The sequence below is a fragment of the Tachypleus tridentatus genome, chromosome 8, assembly GCF_004210375.1.
Source record: "Tachypleus tridentatus isolate NWPU-2018 chromosome 8, ASM421037v1, whole genome shotgun sequence".
Classification (NCBI taxonomy): Eukaryota; Metazoa; Arthropoda; class Merostomata; order Xiphosura; family Limulidae; genus Tachypleus; species Tachypleus tridentatus.
The window spans coordinates 36,205,803-36,223,513 of NC_134832.1; the positions used below are offsets into that span (position 1 = coordinate 36,205,803).

General features: G+C 32.0%; 1 protein-coding gene across 8 annotated transcripts in view; it reads left to right on the forward strand.

The window, feature by feature from the left end:
* LOC143222177 (FYVE, RhoGEF and PH domain-containing protein 1-like) overlaps positions 1–17,711 on the forward strand; it is a 101,001-nt gene that overhangs the window by 51,424 nt on the left and 31,866 nt on the right. For all 8 annotated transcript variants that reach the window (XR_013012055.1, XM_076448251.1, XM_076448256.1 and 5 more), the window contains 7 exons: positions 2,019–2,202; positions 4,959–5,221; positions 5,824–5,980; positions 7,779–7,866; positions 9,741–9,791; positions 11,169–11,227; positions 15,957–16,103. Coding sequence is in view for 7 of the 8 variants with exons in the window: in XM_076448251.1 (XP_076304366.1) it covers positions 2,019–2,202; positions 4,959–5,221; positions 5,824–5,980; positions 7,779–7,866; positions 9,741–9,791; positions 11,169–11,227; positions 15,957–16,103 (949 nt within the window). In the remaining variant the exon portion in view is untranslated. The remainder of the gene's footprint in view (positions 1–2,018; positions 2,203–4,958; positions 5,222–5,823; positions 5,981–7,778; positions 7,867–9,740; positions 9,792–11,168; positions 11,228–15,956; positions 16,104–17,711) is intronic.

Consider the following 17,711-nt stretch of genomic DNA (forward strand, 5'->3'; position numbering starts at 1 on the left):
GGATAGTTTTAATATAAGCCCTACCCTTAAAATAAGCCCTAGTTAAGAGTGGCAGGAAGAGGAAAGAAATAAAAAAAAATTAATTTATTAATTAGTTTAATAGTTAGTTAATTAGTTTGTTTAAGTATTAATCAGTTAGTTTAATAGTTTAATAATAGTTTATTTCAAATGGTTAGTTTAATAGTTTGCAACATTAAATAGAATATAATTTTTTTAGTCATTTTCACTCCAGAACGAGATGAATGTAAGAAAAAGTTATTCGATCGAGTATAAAAGAAGCATAGTGGAGGAATCACAGGGCAAGAATCTTACTGCTTTCTGTAAAGAAATGTTTTTCGTAATTTCTATTTATTTAGAGGTCTTATAATTTTTACTTTGTAACTTCATTTTTTTAATATATCAAAATAAGACATCCCCCGAAAATAAGCCCTAGTGTCATATTTTGGAGTGAAAATTAATATAACCCCTGTCTTATTTTCGGAGAAACACGGTAATCAGTTTTATACTTTAGTGTTTGTATGCGTTAAAGGACGGAACTAGCATTTTAATTACTTAAAAGTTTATTTGCGATTTAAATGAATGTGATTCTCCATACTCATTTATCGGAACTTTTATCGTAAACTTAATGCTAAGTATGAGCAAATCAATATCGTTTGTTTTCTTTGTTATATGAATTAATATTATATTAATTTCTATTTATAATGTAAATAAGGGATTGCTGGTTGCATGTATTTTTATTTTAAATTTCTAGAAAATATGCATTACATCGCAAACTTCTTGAATTTTGACAGCTGTTTGTTGCAATGTTCAAATTTATAGTGGGCTTTAATAGTACATTATACTCTATGGTAGTAGGTTTAGTAGTAGAGTAAATCACATGTAATGGATATAGTAGTACAGTAAATTCCGTTCCAACTTTATAGAACCAACATTTTGAAATACTTGTTTTTCCAAACAAAACAAATGATGTTAAATATCTTTCTGAGTTTGTATTCACAAAAATAAAACTTCCTAATAAAAGTGATATATTTATGTAAAATTACCAATGACGTATTTCAGGCTTCCAATAAATAATTAAAGAGATGTGAAATGAAATATATTTGTACACAAGAGAGCGTACACAATTGGGAAAACCTTCAATATTTCCTATAATACTCTTTAAATGTTTACTAATCAACGCCTTATAACGAACGTATGTGTTCAACTCTGTTGAGTGAGACAATCTTTCATTTCCCCTTATTTTCAAAAAATACCGTGTATAAATAAACACGCGACTAACAGTTATTGAACGCCCCTCTGACACACAAAATAAGGGAAAAGTTAATAAAGTCTATAGACTTTGATATTTGTGTTTCACCTATGTGTCACTCGTTTCTGTTATTTAACTCCGTGGTTCTCGATTATTATCGTTCGCGGACCACCTGATTATTATTTTCTTTTTATATTTCGATGGACCTATTTGGCATACTGCCACGTTCTTTTTCATAATTGTTTAACCTTTCCTCGATCCATCTGAATGGGCGGCCCGGCATAACCCGGTAGTTAAGACACTCGACTCGTAATCTGGGGGTTGCAGGTTCGAATCCCAGTCACACCAAACATGCTCGGCCTTTCAGCCGTGGGGGCGTTATAAGTGACGGTCAATCCCATATTCGTTGGTAAAAGAGTAGTCCAAAAGTTGGCGGTGGGTGGTGATGACTAGCTGCATTTCCTCTAGTCTTACACTGCTAATTTAGGGATGGCTAGCACAGATAGCCCTCATGTAGCTTTGCGTGAAATTAAAAAACAAACAAACCATCTGAATGGATACCGTGAATCACATCCATGAATTGAGAACCACTGATTTAACTTATTAGTGTTAAATGATATGTTGTAATATGTTGGACTGATTCTAATTATCATTATGTTAGCAGGTTTTATTTTGTAAGGACATTTTATGGAATTAGATAATCTTGACAAAAGTCTTGTTTGATTCTTTTTTTATGCAAATATTTATTCTAGATTTATTTTCTTTCCAGATTTAGTACTGAACATGTGATACAGAGGTATGAACAAGGATATGAAAGCATTTCGGAGAGTGAAGATGAGGAAGAGTCTCTGGAAGATGCAACTAACACAGTTGGAGAACCCAGTGAATTTGATAACAGCAGTGTACAAGATGTGGACATTCATAATGACTCAGGTTGTTTGATGGCTCTTGAGGTGAATATCTATCTACATGTCTGTCAATAAATGTTCGTATACCTATTTATCTGGTCTGTCTGTCTGACTGTTTATCAGCTTGTGATTATGTACATACTTATCTCATTTGTCTATTTACTTGTTAATTTGCATATGTAACAAATATTATGTCTTTCTGTTCATTTCTGCTTTTATATCAATATGTCTTTAATATAGATAACTCCTGATTAGTGTAATAAGGACAGTTTTAATTAATATTGTTAATGTAGCTAATGCAAAAACCACTGTTTGTTTCATGTATTACATTACCAGTTCTCAGTTCCTTGAAAATTTATGTTTATCGTATTGTGTAATTTACTATCTTTATATTGTACTGTTGGGATGTTTACAGATTTACAGAGAAGAACCCCCCAGTAGCACAGCAGCATATTTGCAGTCTCACATCTTTACAAAAGTGGTTTTAAAACCCTTGGTAGGCAAAATACCGATAGTCCTTCGAGAATGTGAAAATATACGTTACCAAAAGATCCTTTAAGTAAAATTCAGTCACTGTTTTTTACTTGCAAAAGGTTTAGAATTCTCTGATCAAGTTTAACTTTTTTAAACTTTCTAATGTTCCATTGGATTTAAATAAGTATATATGTAGACAGATAATGTCATAGTCTCTTTTATCTATATAATTGTGAATAAATATATGTCTTTAATGTTTATATTCTGTTCAAATCTTGTGTTTCCTGTAAAAATTGTACTAGAAGTAGTTGTTAATATCTACAAATTTTTATTGACAACTGGATAGAAATAAATGAAGTGCCTTTTTGTTTTTGAAATAAATCATCCGAAGTCACTTTTGTTAATAACGTGATTTCATTTAAAACTGTTTGGTCTTGAGAAGAGTATGTAACAGACCTTTCCAACACAAACTATTTATATACTAACATTACAAAGATGTTTTCATATCGGGGATTTATATCTTTCAAGACAAAAATAACCCTTGCATTTAATAGCTTTGGAAAACAACAGAATATTGATCAACTTGGTCTACCAGGTCTTGGTCTTTCCCGAACAGGGAAAGGATATTTAACAAGACATATTCCAGCCGTGGTAAGCGTCTTCTAACAGCCAGTGGTTTACAAAAACAAAAAACTCAATAGCAAAAACCTTTCATGTGCTCCAAGCAACAGTACACAATGCAATCAAAAACTATCTCTGTCTCTAAATGAGTCCAACAGTGTTTGTGTTCGTAAAGATAAGGTTTCCAATCATACCTCTCATTCAACCAAAGCATACCTTAAGAATTAAAATCAAGTACTATTCATGCTATTCTATACAAAGACATACTGTCAGGTCACTGGGTGTGATGCTGTGCATGAGAGGACTGTTGAACCAGGTGCTGGAAAACCATTGCTCCTGTGCATTAGGTGGATTATATAAATTAAGCATAAAGGAGAGTAATGCTTTATATATGACAACCTTAAGATGGAATCTTTTTCAATGAAACTACGATGCAGGACTATTATCAGATCAAAGAATGTGGCAACATGGCCTGTTATGGTGTGAGGTGGTTCTAAAATTCTTTTAATATGGAATCTTTTGCAATGAAACTATGATGCAGGACTATTATCAGATCAAAGAATGTGGTAACATGGCCTGTTATGGTGTGAGGTGGTTCTAAAATTGTTTTAATATGGAATCTTTTGCAATGAAACTACGATGCAGGACTATTATCAGATCAAAGAATGTGGCAACATGGCCTGTTATGGTGTGAGGTGGTTCTAAAATTGTTTTAATATGACATACTCAGTCACTGTATTGGTATCCAAAATTTCAACCCAATAATTTTATGTAACATTACAAAGAGATTAAATTAATGAACATGAATTATCATCAAACATTTGAGGTAATCAAGAGTTTGTTTGTAGTTAAACACCAAGTTATGCAATGCGCTATCTGTAATCTGCCCACCACAGGTAAAGAAACCCAGTTTCAAGTGTTGTAAGTCCACAGACATACCACTGTACCATTTGGGGGGTGGGTGTCATTAAGAGCCCAAAATGATTTATTATATCATAAGAAACATAAAATGGCAGGTAAATATTGTTTTAACTGCTGTAAATAATCTTGAACATGTTATCTTTCATAAATAATGACAGAAACATGTTATATCTAACATATCGTGTTAAATAGGTCCAAAGTTGTCCTTTCAAATAACAAGTTGAGGAAAAATGGAAGACAACTTTCAATGGCTTTTTATAAGTTGTGAAAGGAATGGTTATATACAATATTCTGCTTATAGAGTATTCATTAATATGTAGCAAAATTTGTTCTGTGATTTACTAAAGAAAGAGAAACCCAAAATTTGAAAGGTACAAAGCAGGTATACAGAGATGGCTGTAAAGAGCTGATAAGGAACTTATTCTACAAAATAAATTTTAATGTGATTGTTTTAATGAGCTTGATCACATGTTGTTTGTAGAACTAAATTGTATCTGATGGTACATCAAAATGAACAAGAGTTGGAGGTTGATGGTATTGATTAGCTGCTTTCCCTCTTGTGTACCACTTGCAAATTAAGTATGACTAATAAACCAAGATATAAGCTTTTTAGAGACTATGTTGTTGAGTTATCCATTGGTTATTGCCTCAAAAACGTTCATAAGTTAATGTCACAATATTTTTGGTAATGTATGTTGGCCATCTATAACCTGAAACTTTGAATGTTAACTATTTAGAGTTTTTGATTGATATTAAACCTTAATCTTTCTCATTAATTTCCACAGCATGAAAATAAGAAAGGAAAAATAGACAGGATACCTCAAATTCTTCATAAAATTGCTTTGGAGATCCTAACAACTGAAAGGACATATGTATCAATCTTGTACTTACTGGACCAGGTCTTTGCTTTCCGTGTTGATCAAGAAAATCGAGCTCACCCAATGTTTCCACAGGAAGTTGTTACACAGATGTTCTCAAATCTGAAATCAATCTACAAACTCCACCATGACTTTTTACTTCCTCAACTTAAGGAACGACTAGAGAAATGGTAGCATTTTATAACTATATCTTAATTCTAGAAATGGCACATCTGTTCTAATAAACAAAGTTGCATATGTTTTTGTTTGGTTTTAATTTTCATCATTGTTTCAGTTTTATATACATTGTAGATTTTTTTATTTTTAGCCCCCTGCTATTACAGTGGTATGTCTATGGATGTGCAATGCAAAATCAGGGGTTTGATTCCCCTCAGTGGGCTCAGCAGATAGCCCAATGTGGCTTTGCTATAAGAAAACGCACACAAACATACACTTCATATTTTTAAATATTTATGAAGCTCAGATTTATATCAAAAATTGATGAAGAACAACATATTTTACAAAAATAAATTTTAATGTGCCAATTTCAGCTGTTTTGATCAGTTGTAGCTTATGGAACTAAATATTTTCTGATGGTACATCAGGAAGAACAACATACAAACTTTTTCTTGCAAGCATGTTGCTTTATTTATTTTGAAGAACTGTATTATATCATTATTATGCTATACAAGATATTTAAAAATGTACAGTGATCATACATATGAAAATAAAAACAATTTGACTAATACTGTTATGGCAAGAACAACGCTTTGTGATAAATTATGTATTTCAGGGAAACAGAAAGAAGAATAGGAGATATCATGAAGAACTTTGCCCCTTTTTTAAAAATGTACACTGAATATGTTAAGAATTATGATAACTCCATGAAGCTTATCCACTTGTGGTACAGCAAACAACCTCGTTTTAGCCTGATTATGGATGACATTCATGTAAGTACTGTTTTTCAAAGGCTTGCTTTTATGTTGTATCTGGATATAACTGAATTAACATTGTAACTACACAGAATAAGTCCACTTGTTTACCAGAAACGTGATAAGAATATCAACTACAAAGTAATCCTAAAACTCTTACTGACTGGATTGATGTTAAATGAAATGAAGAAACTGGATACAAAGTGTAACACAAAATAAAAAATCTTTATTATGCAAAGAAACACAAGCATAGTGCATACATCTGCTTAGATATTTTAAACATATTGTGCTGTCACTCTCACTGCATCATTGGATAGTCAAAGTTCTATTAAAATGTTCTGTAACAGACTACCAAATATCAGTTTTCTTAATTTCAGAAATACCTGGCCTTTATCAAGCACAATACACTATTCATATGATTGACTTTATTATCATTAGAACATTGCTGATTTCTAACCTGTGGACATTATCTGTCAACTACCTTACACAACATAACTTACTAATCATATGTGCACATTGTTGGTCCAATAGACCATCCGTGTATTGGAGAAAAAATGTTGATTGTAATTCCAAATGTGCTACTGTGTGAACATGAAATGTGGCAATCTTTTAATGTACACAAGTCTTTTGTACACAAAATATCAGATGTGTTACAAAGTAATTTATACTCAAAATATTAATATTTTATTTGAATAATATCTAGGGCCTATGAAATGCATATTTACAGTTTTTATCACTATTTCTGTACATTAGACCTGATGTTTACTTGCCTTCACCATGAACTATTGAAAAGTCAACAATGTAGGGCAATATGAATAGATGATAACCTTGAAATCAGATACATAATACCATGTTAGACGATGCTCTTTAAAAGGTCTTTGCATATACACATTGACCCCACACAGCCACATAGATTTAAGCAATTTTCACCCTGGGCGATAGCCAGAGTATACATCCCTCTTCATTTTAGGTGGGGGGTATGGTGCATACAATCATCCCCCCCCCTACAGTTTGGTCTGTTGAATTATTTTATTGCATCACAGGCCTACAAATTGTGCATTTGTTCTTGTGATTCTCGTGTTCTTACCAATTAAATTACATAATTAGGCCTAGATGTAGACTTTTTCAGTAGCTGAAATGTACATCTTTAATATAGGCATGCTTCTAAGCTTTTTGATCTAAGCGATAGTTCATAAGTATCAGTTAGTAGGCCTAAGTATACATGCAAGTATCGTGGCAACAAGATTACTCTGTGACTGCATGTTTACAGCTTTCAGGTTCACATAATCAGAGATTACCAATTTACAAATTGAACAGTCTACATAAATGGTTGCAAGAATCATCCCCCCCATCGGGTGTAAAAAATCTACGCCCCTGGTAATAGCAGGTATCTAATACTTTTTAGAACAACAAAGGACCAAAGTTAACTTGAAACTAGATCAAGTTAAGTGTTTCCATGACCATGTATCATGTGAAATGTACAAACATATGGTATAAAGGAGGAATTCGGAATAAATATAATTCTATAAAAAGAGAGAGAAAAACCAATGGTATATTGAAATACCGCATTGTTATAACTTTTTGCATGAAAAGCTTATCGAAAGGTTTCATATCGATAGTATTAAGCTGAAAAAACTCGTTAAGAATGTGAAATGACGTTTGATTATTACTATAAGAATGTTTTACAAATATTTTACTTTTTTAGGCAATATTGATTCATGACAACTTAAAGATTTAATATATTATTTTAATTCATTCATTTTTCTAAAAACACCTTTTAATCACCATGTAACAGTTCCAAGTATGTTCTTGACAGAGAATGGAAGAGTGTGGAAACTTGACCTTACAACATCATTTGCTGACTCCTGTTCAGAGGGTCCCAAGGTATCAGCTCTTGCTGAAAGGTAAGAATCTTTCCATGTATTTCTGAAGGAGAAATAAGCATCTTTTCTTTTACCATGACATATTAAATTGTTTTTATGTCATATTTAGTTCAAGAAAACTAAATTGTATAAATTTAAGATGGACAAGATAAATAAAAAATTGAAAATTTAAAAATTTACATATAGAGATTGTACAAAAATAAGGAAGCATGGCTGAAGGTAATGTAGACTTATTTAATCAAACCAGAAAATCTATTTTGGCTGTATTCTGTTACCTAGAATTGCATTTAATGGAGCCAAAATAAGAATTTGTAATTTGAGTAAATAATGTATCTGCAACCTAGTTTCTTTACTTTTTATTACACTTATTTTCAGGCTTTTAAATTCCAAATTTATTTTATTTACTGCATTTTGTTATGCTCAACTATGATTTATATGGTACCTAACTGATAGTGTTTGTGATTATTTACTCTAACTATTCAATATTTGATCACATTAGTTTGAGATGTAAAAGGTTAAGCTATAACTGAAGGACTGTTTGATAATATAGTGAGCACTTATAGTTTCTATGTAACTAAAGTCTGTACATAATGTATAGCAATTAAGACAAAACCCCACTAAGCATATATACAGTTTTACCAGTAGCAAAGCAACTTTTTCAAATAAGATATATATGTCTAGATCATCACTTTAAATAAACCATTGTGTTTTTATTAATAATTATTCTATGAGTGTGTAATAAAATTTAATATTATGTGTATTGGTTTTTTTAATCATTCACTTCACACATTATATTGGGATTGGCTCCCTAAAGACACCAATTGTATAATGCATAAAGCATTGAATATTTATATGTTAATGTCATCTAATGTTTATCTGTTATTGATTGGTTTTTCATGTTTCACCCTGTACTTAAGTATTTAATAGAACACCACCTATTTATAAGAAAGTTAACTTCAAGGGATAATGATAGAATTTTGATATTGTGTTTGCTTTTGTAAGCTGCAGAAGAAACAGATTGACTTTTCTATACTACAAGACATATACTATTCTACAAAAGGTTTGGGTGTCATATACCAGCAGTGTTTGTTGTAGATTGGCAATATAATAATAATAAGCAGAAGAATTACAAATGGTCCATTTTGAGCTGATTTTATTTTTCTTGTAAGGCTAGCATGCATGCTTTTTTGTGCATTTTTATGAATACAATCTCAATAGTCAGAGAAAATGTTTTAGTGCTGTTTGAATTGAATCTTTACTGTTTAAGGTGCTTTTTGCCTGAGTATTTTATTAGGGTTTTGTACAATTTCTTGAGACCTTTATTACAGACCATTATCATGGTTAATGATAGTTTAAACTAATTGTTGTACTTGTAAATTTCTTCCTCTTATGATGTGACACCTAAAACACATTTGTTAGTCAGAAGTTTAACAAATCTTATTGTTTGGTATATTTTGATTTATACAATTTCTGATAGAAGTTTCAAGGAAGTAATGAAAAAATACAAAATAATATATACTCCATTATCTCATAGCAGTAAAATTGCTTAGAAAACAAGAACTGTAATGAGTTTGAACTTTGCTAGATTCTGAAAGGTTAGTACAGAACTTTAAGTTACAATTCTGGAGTAAATGGGTCATCAAAGTAGAATAAACAGCACTATTGTTACAACTGCAAAATAAAACACTAAGATATCTAAATATAATTGAAAAAACTAAAACATCCTCTGAAAGATTTTAAATCTTAAAAGAGTATTAATATTGAAATATCAAAATAACTTTTAAACTTTTTGACACATTTTCATAAATGTATATCAAATACTAATATTTTTTGTCAAATTAAAGGAGATAATCATGCTTGTGTTTTACTTTATAATTTCTTTATATTATTTGCAGATTATTTGAAAAAATTACCAGAGAACTCACCAGATAAAGCTGATACTGAAAGTGAGTGTAATTCTTATAAAATTGCCAGTTATATTCACAAAACTTGCTCCTATAAGTATTTAAAGTACAAGAAAGTCACTTATTTTAGAAGTCCATCACTGATTTTTCTGTCTAAACTTCTCCAAAACGTGACTAAGTTTGACCTATTGGTTAGCATGCTTTATTGTGGGACATAAGATCCAAGATTTGATTCTCCATCTGCCACTGAATAAGCTGTGCACTTCTAGTTTTAGAGGTGTTATGAATGTGATAGTCAGTTATAAGGATTAAGGTATGGGCTTACAGGCTGAAGCCCAGGTCCTCACACTAATTAGGGGGCCTTACACTATGACTATAAATGTATTGCATGTAGAGGTCCTGTCTTGTGGGGGGCCTTTATAAGTTGAAAAGCCTGGGGCCAATAAAACCATTAATCCAGCCTTACTTTGACCTGTGAAATGTGATGCAAAAATTGATATACACACACACACACAAACTTTTTTTTTTTTTTTTCCATTTATTTGAGTCTTAACTGTGAACAGCATTTTTACTATAATTTCATTCCAAGGTTCCAGTAATCTTATTGGAGTTTTATTGCATTAGTACTTCATATTTACCATAGTTTTACTCAGTTTTAATTGTAATTGCTCTATATATTTTTTCAGTATTATTGTAGTTTTACTGTAGATTTACTTAACTTTTATTATAATGTATTATACTTTTACTATAAACCTACTTTAAATTTTGAATACAGTTTTTGGGTTTACTTTAAAACTGTAATATTTTCAAGTGTATTTCAAAACTGTTGTTTAGTTAAGTGATATAAAATTTTGAATGTTTTAAAGCTTGCTTCAGACTATCTACATTTGAGGAGAGAACTGTTATCAAGATAATTTAAAATCTACTTCTAACTGTATTTCATTGTTACATAGTTGTGCTCTGCATTATAAAAGTGGTTTAATATCAAAAAATGTAATACTACTTCAAAGTATAGTAATTTAGTAAAGTAGTATGATATTTTACATAAAAATCACAGTGTAGTGAAGTGATATATGTTGGGAAAGAACTGTAATTTAATAAAGTTATATATCTTTTAAGAAGATTTTAATTAATTTATGCTAACTAATAATTTAATATAGTGAGAAACTGGAAAATTTTTACTAAGTTAACATTTAAAAATTACAACCACTTCTGTTAAATATGCAGTATAAAACATTAATCAGTATGGCTTTAACTGTATTTTAGTTGGCATGAACAGTGGAACAGAGTATCATGATAGGACCTAAATTCAATTAAAAATTTGGTATCTCAGGGTATTTGCAAGTTTGTTAATATATATTTTTTTCTTTCTGGATACAATGTTAAATTTATTATATGAACACTGATTACCTCTTTTAGAAGCACTTGAGCTAGTGTCCACAGCAGCTATACATGCAAATGAGGCTATGAAGAAAATTGTGAGTAATTTTATAACAACTTTTAAGGGATTATTATTACAAAATCTAAAATCTAGTTCATTCATTTTTTGTCAGAACTTTTAAAGTGTCTTTTTATAAGTGTGTTTCTCCCAGCATCCAACATAAATATTGCATATATTAACATTATACAACTTCAAAAAGTAGGTATTCACAACTAACAACCAAGAAGAAACTCCTTATTGTAAAGGTTGTTAAAGATTAAGTATATATCATTAAGTCTTTCTCAAACTTATTTGCACAACACTCTGTACAGTTTGTTGTAACAAACTTGTATACCTGATAGCTGCACTCTCAAAAATGAGATATAAAAGATATAAATTGAAATTATTATGAATTGTAGGCCTGCACATGGAATAGAAATATCCTTCAAATTGTCTCCCAGTGGCACAGTGGTATATCTGTGGACTCAACTGCTAGAAACTGGGTTTTGACATGGTGGGCAGAGAACAGATAGCCCATTGTGTAGCTTTCTGCTTAATCCCAAACAAACAAATACTTCAAATTATTCATTCCAGTACAGTCTTACCTCTCACACAAAATTATCTCAATCTTCTTTCTGCCCTATAAATATTTCTAAAAAATCCTTCATGCTCAGCACACTAGTTTTTGTACCCCAACAATTTCACATTGCTACGACATCTAAATAATGTATAACTATAATATACTCTCTACCAATAGCATTGTGCAAACAATATTGGCACAGCACTATTTAGATGTGTGTTTTTTTATTATGGGGCTCCTATTTATAATTGTGCTTTTTTTGCCTCTTCAATAGTTTTAGTTTACTGTGTTTGTACTCACCTGTTACATTCTTTTTGGCATTTGTTTCTTGTTACCAAAGTAAGAGACATCTTAGTATGAATTCGTGAATCAATGTATTGACTATGAAAATTTCCGTTACAGCTGATAATGCTATGGGTTCAACTTTATCTGCAGAGAAAGTACAGGTTTAAATTTGCTGAAAACTAGATTCACATATTTGGCTGGTAATTTCTTATTTTATCAACTTGTCAATGTTTCTGAGGAAGAATACAATCAAGGATGAGACCATTTGTGCTCTTTTTTTTTTTCTGGCACTTCTTATGTTGATGTATTACATTTTACATCTCTTCGTGAGTTTTCCCATTTCATGTTGTTACAGCTATTTGATCAGTCTAGATTGATGCCTGTTCTGGTTTTGCTGTATAAACGTTTGAGACGTGGGTGATTTCTCTAGTTTTTTTTTCCAGCTCCAGTTTCTGTATTGCCACAATGTTAACTTCAGTGGAGGCTTGGTCTTCTCTCCCTTTATTCACATTGCTTCCCAGTGGTTCTGAGGTAAGTTTGTTGACTTGTACACTTTACAAATAGTGGCTATATCCATGATTGGAGTGGGTCAGATTCCCTTTTGGTGGCTTTGTTGTTCATTACACATGGAAGATTTAAGCATTTCATATTATTAATATTTGGATTTTGTTAAGTTAGATATTTATGCATCCTTTGTTATCTAAATTAATTAAGATGTTCTTTATTACTTGGTTTTCTAGGTAATTTTAGTAATTTTGCACATTTGTTAGTATTATAAACTTTGTAAGCTCAGCAACTTTCATGGGTTTGCTAGTTCATTATTAATAGGTATATTAACTAGATATGTTTGGATTATTTGTAAGTAACATATCATTACTATCAGTAGCATCTAATTCTTTGTTCTATTTGAGTTCTTTTTTCATCACAGTTAACTATGTAGCTTGTCTTTCTAATTTTCTTATGTGTTCTTTGTAATCTAGAGTTAATTTAGATGACTAAAGATAATGATTATTACTTTTTTTTCAAAGTGATTTTATTAATTTTGCACATTCATTAATATTGTGACTGTAAATTCCGAGGGTTTGTCAGTTCAGTATTAATAAGTATTTTAACTAGGTAGTTTAGATAGTTTGTAAGTGTCATATCATTACTACTAGTTTCATCTAATTCATTCATCTAATTTTTCTTTTGCCATTATTAAGTATGTGCCTTATAATCCTAGTTTTTGTCAGTGTTGGCCTTACTTGTGTCTTTTATCATCCAAGTTAATTTAGATTAATTGTAAGTTAGATATTGATTATTACTTTGATTTATCGATAATTTTTGGTTTGCAAGTTTGTTGTTATTATGTACTTTGTGGACTAGGTAAAATTAAATGGTTTGGCAGTTCAATATTCACAAGTACAGCTAGTACCATCTAATTCTTTGTACTAGCTCAATGAATTTTATTCATCATTGTTAACTATGTGCCACATAATCCTACTTTTCATCAGTGTAGAACTTATTTGTTTTTTGCTTTAATACATTGTTGATATGCTCGTATTTTTTCCTGTTTGTATGGCTTTAGCTTTGCTTCAGTTCCTTTTCCTACATTCTTGATTCTAGACACCAAATTTTCTTCTCATAAACTACAATTTGGGTTTCATTCCCACAGTGCCTACATTGTTGATAGTTTTTTATTGCTCAAAGTCGAGTATTCCCATTCAGGGCAATACTATTTAGACTAGCCTTAACTCTTTGAGTGTTTTGTCGGGTGGTACGAGCTTTTGCTCAACATCTTCACTCAATAAGTCTTTGCATTAAAACTTGCGTGGATGACTGGCTACTGCTTCCTTTCTTCAATTCAGTGTGAAGAGAGCATACATTTGTGGTTTATAAGAAGTAGAAGTTGTAGGATTCCTGATGAAATGGTGGGAGTCAGTTTTTAACCCCACTCAATTCCCTGTTCATATGGTGTTTTTCTTCATTCTTATTTTCACTTCTTCATCTTCACAATATTGTACAAGCAGTTCCCAAGACCCTCATCTCATATTCTTTTACACCTTGAGAGGTTCTGTCTCTTCTGGGAATGTAGACTTCCTTGGAAGCTCTCACATTCATGGGCTAGGTTTTTATGTGTTCCCTTCAGTGGACACTCCTAGATCAGTGGAACTGCTTTTATCAATTTAACCACCCTTTTACCATTCATTCCTGGAATAGAGCAAACCTGGCTTAGTGGTTAAACAGAGACTAGACCACAGCAAAGGTGCTGCTTACTCTGCCTCATCTGAACGTACATCTGTTCATGGGCTCGTCTTTAAAGGCACTTACCTCAACTCACAGGAGATTTCAAGCATATGATTGATCAAGAAATCTTCTCTCCATATCACCATTCTTGAGTTTATGGCAGTTTGTTGAGCTTTGCCCCATTTTTTCTTTCTTGCAGGGAGGGGTGGTCATGTAACACTCTTAAATCTGCATAGTAGTCACTTATATCACCAAGCAAGGATGTATCAATTCCAATTCTCTGTGATTTCCGATCCTGGATTCCCTTCTGAACCTACAATCACCACATTGTGGTCTAAGCTTGCAATGCTCCTGGTGTCCTGAAACTGGTTGCAGTTCAGTTATATTGTCCCATAAAGATTTTCCCCACAGAGTGGTACCTTGATCTACAGGTTTTCAATGCATGTGTTTCCAAGTGGGGGTACCTTATATAAGTCATTTCCACCCACTAGTACGCAAAACTTCCTTTCTTTTTTCTCCCATTCCACACCTGCTAACTTTGAGGGTAGACACATTCATTGAAGATTGAAGGGGTCTTCACATTTGTGCTTATCCTCTTATTTGATTTCTCTCTAGAGTTTTATCCTTAAACCAAGCCACTCCATGTCTAGTCCTACTGGTGGTTTCATATTGACTAACACAACCATCAATCCTACTGCTCTGACTTTTACTTATACAACTTTCTCTACTCTTACCTCTCTCTGTCTCAATTTCTAGACTGTCAACCACAACCAGATATTATTCATCCAGACATCACTATACCCTGTCTTCATGCATGGCTTTTGTCAGGTCTATTGCTCCAGCTTAAAAACTGACTCATGTCCCATCTTACCCTTCTCATTTCATCAGATCTTCATCATGTTCATTTACTAAAGGTGATGGTCTATCTTCTGCTTTTGGTCCCTTCAATGTGGATTCTGTTCTTCCCACCCTCCCATTCCTAATTTTTCCTTAATGTTCACTTGGTTGTTTGACAAAGGCTTCTCTACTTTTTAATAGAACAAGATTGTACTGAATGTTTATTAGTTTTATTTGTTCAATTCTGTATGCTGTAATTTAAAAAGAACTTATAATGTACTGAGATAACTCTATGGATTTACAATGCTATAATCAGAGGTTCAATTCCCCTTGGTGAACACAGTAGATATCCCAATATAACTTTGCTATAAGAAGAATACACAAACATGGATCTTACTAAGAACATACTAAGAACACAAAAACCTGCAAAATTTCAAGTATGTATATGAAAAACATAAAAAACTAGTAAGTCTGGAAATTTTAGAAATAAATATATAGCAAACAAACTTAGAAAAAGTTATAATTGACCAAATCAACTTAAGCATTTCCTCACTAGGTGAATGTCAAGGTCACTTCCAGACCTTTGTTTAAATTATATATAAACCTGTTACAAAACATTTCGGTCTGTAACTAATGATGTCTTTATTGGCAAAACCATGGTAATAATAAATAATGTATGTAAGAAACATACAGTGGTCTTACTTTTCCTCAGTTCTGTATTACTCATCATTTACTTTCTTTCAAATATTTGGGTAAATCCTGCTGTTAAACCGTAAAGAAATTTATTTTTAACAAATTATTTCTTTGTACTGAAAAAAATCTCTCATTCTGTAATAATGTATTGTTTGTTATGTTTTAGGATAAGTTCAAGAAACTACTTGAAGTCCAAGAAATGACAGGTGGTGTTGTGGATCTTGTTAGTCCTACTCGAGAACTTGTTAAAGAAGCAAAGATCATTAAGATTTCTGCTCGAAGTGGTGACCACCAAGAACGCCATTTGTTTCTGGTATGTATGCTGCAATAAAATGTTTTATAATATAATATTCTGGGACAGTGTGGGACTTATTGGTCTATATAGGCTATCCAATCCCATAAACTAAACTAAAACTAATAATGAATAAATTTAAAAAGAAATAATCTTCAAGCTAGCCATTATCATTCATATACTTATCGAGCTTTCTGTTAAACTCAAATCTATTGCCTCCACTACATTCAAAGGCAAGCCACCATGTCAGAAATTTAAACTGTCTTAGCTAAATATATATGCAAAAATGGCTTGTTTGGGTTGAGAAAATATTTTACGTAGAAGAACGAACAACGTTTCGACCTTCTTTAGTCATCGTCAGTTCACAAACCCAAACGAGCCGTTTTTGCATATATATTTCTCTACAAGTGGGTTTTCTCGACATCACTGTCTTAGCTAAAGATTACTCCTACATTGTCAAAATCTATATTTGTTTTCCCTAGTCCTACTATTTTCACTGCTAAATAAGAAAAAAGATGATGATCAACACTATCAGTTCCATTTAGAATCTTAGACTTCTCAATCAGATCACCTCTAACTCTTTGTTTTTTCAAGATAAAACAATTTGCGAGATTTCAATCTCTTCTCTTATGACAACCTTTCCATCCCAGGCACTATTCTAGTAACCCTTCTGTGGGTAACCTTTCCAACAATTCAATGTACATTCAAGGTATGGAGTCCAAAATGGAACACAGTACTCCAAATGTGAGATACCCAGTGGCATGTGCATTGAAATTATAACCTCTTCAAACTTGTATTCAATATTTCTCCAGCTACAGCCTAAAATCCTATTTGCTTTACTATAGTAAATGCACAATGCTTGGATGGCTTAAGAGACAGATCAGTTATTACACCAAGAATCCCTTTCTTTCATGACATTGTTATGGTTATTCCCATCCAAATCATACTTATAATTCAAACTACAATAACCCGCATGCATTATTTTGCAGTTATTATAATTAAAACCCATTTGCTATTTATTTGCCCAACTCACTAAAGTTCTAAATTCTTTTGTAAATCAGCCCAGCAAGGGAGTTCAAATTCCCATCACGCCAAATATGCTTGCCCTTTCAGCCATGGGGCATTATAATGTCATGGCCAATCTCACTATTTGTTGATAGTACCCCAGGAGTTGGTGGTGGGTGATGATGACTCGCTGCCTTCCCTTTAGTCTTACATTGCTAAATTAGGGATGACTAACATACAGGGGCATAGAGTTTTTTGCACCGAAGGGGAAAATGATTTTTGCAACCACTTATGTGGACTGTTCAATTTGCAAATTGGTAATCTCTGATTATGTGAACCTGAAAGCTGTAAACATGCAGTCACAGAGTAATCTTGTTGCCATGATACTTCAAGGTTTCCATGTAGGTTTGTATAAGTGATGTGTTGTGAACAGTTTTCAAAATGTTAATAGAATAAAGATAAATGTGTTACAAATTAACTGCCACATGAATTTATTCCTACACACTGCACAGTATAAAAGATGGCCATTATACTTGACAAGGTTACTAATAACTTTCATTGCATGAATTACGTTTTCAAATATTAATAAAATTAGTAATTACCCTTGATAAGTTTATATCTACT